Source organism: Lathyrus oleraceus, chromosome 2, assembly GCF_024323335.1.
Source record: "Lathyrus oleraceus cultivar Zhongwan6 chromosome 2, CAAS_Psat_ZW6_1.0, whole genome shotgun sequence".
Classification (NCBI taxonomy): Eukaryota; Viridiplantae; Streptophyta; class Magnoliopsida; order Fabales; family Fabaceae; genus Lathyrus; species Lathyrus oleraceus.
Window position 1 is genome coordinate 431907469 of NC_066580.1, and position 6799 is coordinate 431914267.

The window sequence follows — 6799 nt, forward strand, 5'->3', positions numbered from 1 at the left end:
ATATTTTATTTTACTAAAAAAATTATTATGTATAATATTTATTAATAATAGAAATTTATAATAAATCAATATTAATTGTAACATATATCATATTTGTTATAAACTAAACAATTATTTTATCTACAAAATTTATTAATAATAATTAATTTTTCAAAATTATTAATAATAATTAATTTTAATAATAATGTTAATTACTGAAAAATCAAAATCATTAATACAAAATCAATAATAATTTAATTAATAATGTAATAATAATAACTATATACATATTTCAGTTTTGGAAAATTGGAAAAAAAAATTCGTTTTGAACTCAACCGCCCAATGGATGGGCGGTCCCTTTATGTTTTACACTCAACCGCCCAATGGATTGGCGGCTGTGTGTTGAAAATTTGTGAAAAGATGGTATTTTGGTATATATTTTTGAAAGTGTGGTATTTTGGTATATTTGTGACAAAAAGATGGTATATAGGTAGTATATTCTTTAGAAGGTATGGTCTAAGCCTCAGTCTGGTCTATGACCACATAGGCTTTTTCTTTTTGTTAGATTTGATCATTTTAAAAATCTGAAAGTCATTTTCTTATTAAGGTTTTCAATTAATCCATATTATTTAAGAAGCCGTATACGTCGGTATATATTTGCATATATAAGCCGATTTATTTATCATTTTTTCTAATATATATGCATATGTAAACCAACCTATTTAGCATTTTTCTAATATATATGCATATATAGTTCAGTCTATTTAGACTATTTTTAATATATATGAGGGTCATTTTGTTCTTAAATAGATGCATTCGGATTCCAATCTCCGGACGCGCGAAAGGAACTTTTGAGTTTATAGATGTGGTTGATAACCCTCATAAAGTGGGATAAACAATGGCCAACATTTCATTTGGAGAGAGAGAGAGAGAGAGAGAGAGAGAGAGAGAGAGAGAGAGAGAGAGAGAGAGAGAGAGAGAGAGAGAGAGAGTAATAAGTCGTCCCATATAGTGAACCAAATAAACTTTGAACATCTGATTTTTTTCCTTTCACCCTATGTGTTTCTCTTAAACCTTGTGAAAATTTAAAATTATCTCTTTTGCTTAGTTCGAATAGTAAAATATGAATGCACAACTACGAATTGTCCCGCCTTGAGACAATTCTAGAACACCCATACGGACATTTTTTTTTGTTTGAGGGGCCACCCTTATGGTAGATTCATTGAACCGGGCGAGATAGTCCATCAATGATTTTAAGAGGCCATGTTGTATGTTGAATGACGGATGACGGAAAACTGGTGCACGCGTTTCTTCACCAGTTCTTGATAGTTGTTGATGGAAGTTTGGGGTAAACCCATATACCTTTGCAAGGCGGCATCCCCAAAGGTACCGGACAATAATTTTCACTTCTGGGAGTCAGGTGCCCCAATGATGGTCATTCGAGTGTTGATGGAGGCGACATGCTCGTAAGGATCACTGCACCCCCATCAAACTTAACCAAAGAGAGAGGTTTGAATTCTTCAAAGACAGACGCTTCCCACATTTCGTCTAAGAGTAGCTAGGGATCCAACACTTTCATCTCCTCTAGGGGATTAGTCTTTTGTCGGCGATGTCCGATATTGTGGACGTTGTCCTCCATTGTCAATTTTGACAACGTAGTTCATCCATGGTATCATGCATCTCCGTCATAGTATTAGCTTCATTACTTCCCTCAATATCTTCCGGCGTAGGGGAGTGTGCTTTCATGTTAACCATGATTGAGAATGTTAGAGTATAGGAGTGAGGGTGTGTTGACTCCTAATTTCGACGCCCATATTGGAATTAAGAAATGGAGTTCCTTGTGAAGATGTTTCGACTAGATCTGATATTGGGAGCTCTAGTCGAAGATGCCTTGATGAGAGGATCAAGATGCTGCAGAGACTTAGAAATATTTTTTAGTGTTTGAAGACGTTTTCGACGAGAGATTCAAATTCAAATAAAGGAGGGAACTTTTGTTCTTATCTGAATTGCTGAAGATACACGTGGAGCATAGTGGATAGTTGCATCCATGCAAAACGCCATTTGTCTCGATGTGATAGAAAGGTCGTTAGAAGCGGTTATTTCGATTAGTATAAATAAGATGTCTTAGTGTTAGGATCGTGTGTGTTCAAAGTGTGTACAAAATCTGTAGAATTTACCAAGTATCCGCGTGTAGAGAAATAGTAAATTGAGAAATTTACATTTGATTTACACCATTGTCATTTACTTTGAAGTAATTCAATTCATCTTTATTTTCCAGAAATATCTTTTTATTTAAAGGATTTATCTTCGTTCTTACAACGTTCTCTTTACTTTGTATTGGTCATTTCCTTTTTTAAGTATCTTCACGAATCACTATTATTGCAAACACTATCGAAGTGTATATGTTCACTAGAATTCACTTTAACAAATAATTAACATATGTCCTATGATCAATCTGATCGATCATGTAAGTAACCAAATTTAATAATTTAGAAGATCAACGGTTGTTTACCAATTTTCACGATAAATAGGATGATAGTAAATGTGGTGATAGGAGAAGAAAGTGTTTGAAATTTGTTAATTTTAAAAGACAATATTTAAAGAATTAATTACAATTTTGATCGAGATCAGAATTACGATTATACCTATTTAAAAAACTTTTATTTATAAAAGAAGTTCGGAGAGAGTATATTCCATTTTCATTTATAGTGATAGAAAAATGCTTTCGGTTGTAGACGGTGGTCATCATAGAAGCCACGGTCTCTAGCCACTGCTTCACTCACTTCACCAACCTCTTCAATCCACTACCAAAACCTCAACGATGTCACCACCTCCTCCGTCACTTACTCACATCAGCACAGTCGCAGTTCGCTCCACAGATGCCGATTGCCAGTTTCTTCTCATACACATTCCTATCGTTCGAGGGAGTTAAATTAAAGGTTCGATTTTTCTTCACAAATCGACTAATCATGATTCACCACAACACCATTCTCTCTTTCATACCAAAATGCAAAACCATGATTCAACTCAAAACATTGCACGCTCTTATACTTACAACCCCAACCAATATTGATACTATGATTATCCCTTTAAGCAAGCTTATTGATTTCTGTGTTGATTCACAATTCGGTGACATCAATTATGCAAATTCACTATTTACCCAAATTCATTCCCCTAATCTTTATATCTGGAATTCCATCATAAGAGGTTATGCCAAATCTAACAACCCAACAATGTCTTTGCTTCTGTATAAACAAATGCTACAAAATGGGTTTTCCCCTGATCATTTTACCTTCCCATTTGTACTCAAAGCAAGTTCTTTTATTGATGATCATGGTATTGGAAAATGCATTCATAGTTGTACAGTGAAATCTGGGTTTGAATCAAATGTTTATGTTGCTACTGGGTTACTTCATATGTATGTTTCATGTAAAGATATGGAGTATGGGTTGAAGCTGTTTGATAATATTCCTAAGTCAAATGTTGTTGCTTGGACTTGTTTGATTGCTGGGTATGTTAATAATAATCAACCACGGGAAGCTTTGGAGGTGTTTATAGATATGGGTAATTGGGGTGTGGAGCCTAATGAGGTTACCATGGTGAATGCTTTGATTGCGTGTGCTCGTAGTAGAGATATTGATACTGGGAGATGGGTTCATGAGCGCATTCGTAAGGCTGGCTATGATCCTTTTGTGTCCGCGTCTAATTGTAATGTCATTCTTGCAACTTCGGTTCTTGAAATGTATGCAAAATGTGGTAGTTTGAATGTTGCAAGAGACTTGTTCAACAAAATGCCGAAAAGAAATATTGTTGCTTGGAACTGTATGATAAATGCTTATACTCATTGTGAGAAGCATAATGAAGCGCTTGATCTCTTTTCTGATATGCTGGCTGATGGAATTTGTCCTGATAGGGCAACCTTTTTGAGTGTGTTGAGTGTTTGTGCCCATCAGTGTGCTTTGGCATTGGGAGAAACGGTTCATGCTTGTCTATTGAAAAGCAATATTGCAACAGATATTGACCTTGCTACTTCTCTTTTGGACATGTATGCCAAGAATGGTGAATTAAGAAGTGCACAAAAGATTTTTAATAATAGTTTGGAAAAGAAAGATGTGGTGATGTGGACTAGCATGATTAATGGTTTAGCCATACATGGTCATGGAAATGAAGCATTGAGTATGTTTCAAATAATGCAAGACGATAGTACCATAATCCCTGATCTTATTACTTATATTGGAGTTTTATTTGCTTGTAGTCATGTTGGATTGGTTGAAGAGGCTCAAAGACAATTTAACATGATGACAAAGAGGTATGGTATAGTGCCAGAAAGAGAGCATTATAGTTGCATGATTGATATTTTGAGTCGGGCAGGTCATTTAGGAGAAGCAAAAAGATTAATGGACACAATGCCAATGCAACCAAATATTGCCATATGGGGTGCTCTTTTGAATGGTTGTCAGATTCATGAAAATATCTCAGTTGCTAGTCAAGTGAAAGTACAACTGACAGAGCTGAGACCTGTTCAAAGTGGAATTTATGTTCTTCTATCTAATATATATGCTAATGCTGGAAGATGGGAAGAAGTAAATATGACTAGAAAAGTGATGCAGCGTAAACGGATTGCAAAGACAATTGGTCATAGTTCAGTTGAAATGAAGATGTTAACCTTATGATCATCTCAAGATTCATTTGTTCAAATTATAAAGTATTGACAGCTGGAGTAGATTCTACTGGAGCATTTGTTCAGTTTATTTGCATCAATATCCTGGTCTTAACAGTGATGATATTCTTGAACTAATTGTCATTGAAGACTTGTATACCATAGGCAATGTAATAATTCTGATGTCCTTGTTCACAAGCCTCAAAAGCATATACCTTATACCATACACAAACTGACATACACAAATTGAAGACTTGTATACCACAGGCAATGTAATAATATTCTGTTATAAAAGATTCTAATTGCAAATTTCCATAAGCTACATCACAAATTCGAATATGAATATCTCTATGCTGAAAGACAGGGAAGTTAAAAAAGTTGCACAAAGCAACTCAAAATTGAGTATAGATTTTTCTCAAAGGATCGTGAAAGACAATTTAAAACTGCTGCAGTTCTCTTTGGTAAGTTTTGCTTATGGCTTTGAAAAATCATGAAATTTAACTCAATTTTAATTGTTGACAGTGTTTTAATTATATCATTGGGACTACATTGGCCTTTGTATTGGTGCTCTACTTTGTGACTTTAGGTTTAGGTTGGTAACTTACAATTTTTGAACTGTGTGTACACTGTCAAGTAGGAAACCATGGTTAATGGTGTTATCTTTTCACATAGTCTGTGAATGAATGCTTTCTAGCTTTTTCTAAAGTGACATCATCATCAAAGGGATGGGATTGATAGTGGTTATCAATGTTCAATTCCAGTATCATCCACAATGACTAAATGATATTGTTAAGTGTATGCTGTTATCCTATGAGTTTCCTTGTATATTTGTATTCTGCATATTATATATTTTGTGCTCTATGCATAAAAGAATATGATAAATAGAGTGGAAATCAGAAATGTGCTTATTATGGAGCTTGAATTGAGAAATTTAGTTAGCTAGTTTCATATTAGCGAACAATTTGAACTAAACAATACTGATGAAATCTGTCATGCATCTTCTGATAACTAAAGTTTATTGATGTTAGAAGATTGACACTATGTATTCATTTTGTATGAACAAGATGGTTAATTTCATCATGTGAATTCATAAGAGAAGTAAAGGTAGATAGTTAGTTAGGGGTTGTTAGTTACAGAGTTAGTAAGGGCTTCATGTACCTCATTCACTTTCATTACTATCGTTGAGATTTTCTCTCATTCTTCAGCCTCTCAGACTCGCTTTTTCTCTTCCGATCCTCTTTATTTCATTACCAACAATACATATGTGGAGGGACATTAAATGCCAAAAAGGATCAGTAATTATCAAACTGGTAACAAAACCTTGTTATGTTGACATAAATTAAAGAGAAATTCTTAGATGCTTGAGTGAAACCGCATTACATCATACCATTTGTGCCATAAAAATTGTGTCGTAGTCCAATCTTTTACTTTAACTATCTCATTATATGGTTGGTGTCTTAAAGTTTATTCACAGACTATACTGAAAGGTGTCGGCTAAAATCCGCATAGGTGACGGAACTAAAACTTATAATGTCTAATTTTTTTCTAACCAAAATTATCTGTTTTAACTTGGTTCTTTGCAGGAATAGAACAATTCTGATAGAGATGGTATGCTATCGGGTCAACCAAATGGGCCTAAGGAATGGAAAGTCAATGTGAGAAAGAATTGAACGTAATTCTGTTGATGTGGCAGTGGGGCCCGTTTGAGGGATTTGTTTTAGTGTTGATTTCTGTTATTTGTAGTGGGGGAGAGAAGAGAAGAGAGAGGTTATGCAATTACATTTTTCTGTTAGGCAGAGAGTGTGAATTCTCTAAGGAGCCTAGCTGTATGGGTAGATAGGAATTGTATTCCATCTACATTTTGTTTGTTTCAACATTACTCCATTTCTCATCTATTTTACCCTCTCTGTTCATACTTTTCTGTATTCTAATTGTGAGTTTTGCAACAATTGGTCTGACCTACCAAATACTTTGAATGACCCGAAAATTCAAAATGGAAAACAAATTGATTGCGATGGAAGTGAAAATTGAGAATATTGAAGGGAGGTAAGTTATTCGCATTACTCACAACGGGTAAAGCGACGCCATATGGTGTTTCATCGGTTACATAGGAGACCAAAGGAGTAGGGACAATCTAAGTGTCATCAAAGACGAAGTTCC

General features: G+C 34.6%; 1 protein-coding gene across 1 annotated transcript; it reads left to right on the forward strand.

The window, feature by feature from the left end:
- The first annotated feature begins 2681 nt into the window (after positions 1–2681).
- LOC127119969 (putative pentatricopeptide repeat-containing protein At3g05240) lies at positions 2682–6554 on the forward strand. Its single transcript, XM_051050353.1, has 2 exons — positions 2682–5100; positions 6223–6554. The coding sequence occupies exon 1, from the start codon at positions 2859–2861 to the stop codon at positions 4650–4652; it is 1794 nt and encodes a 597-aa protein (XP_050906310.1). The 5' UTR covers positions 2682–2858; the 3' UTR covers positions 4653–5100; positions 6223–6554.
- Positions 6555–6799: the final 245 nt, after the last annotated feature.

What these genes read in the sequence shown, in the direction of transcription:
- LOC127119969 (XM_051050353.1), top strand. Translation starts at nt 2,859, where the DNA reads ATGCCGATTGCCAGTTTCTTCTCATACACATTCCTATCGTTCGAGGGA.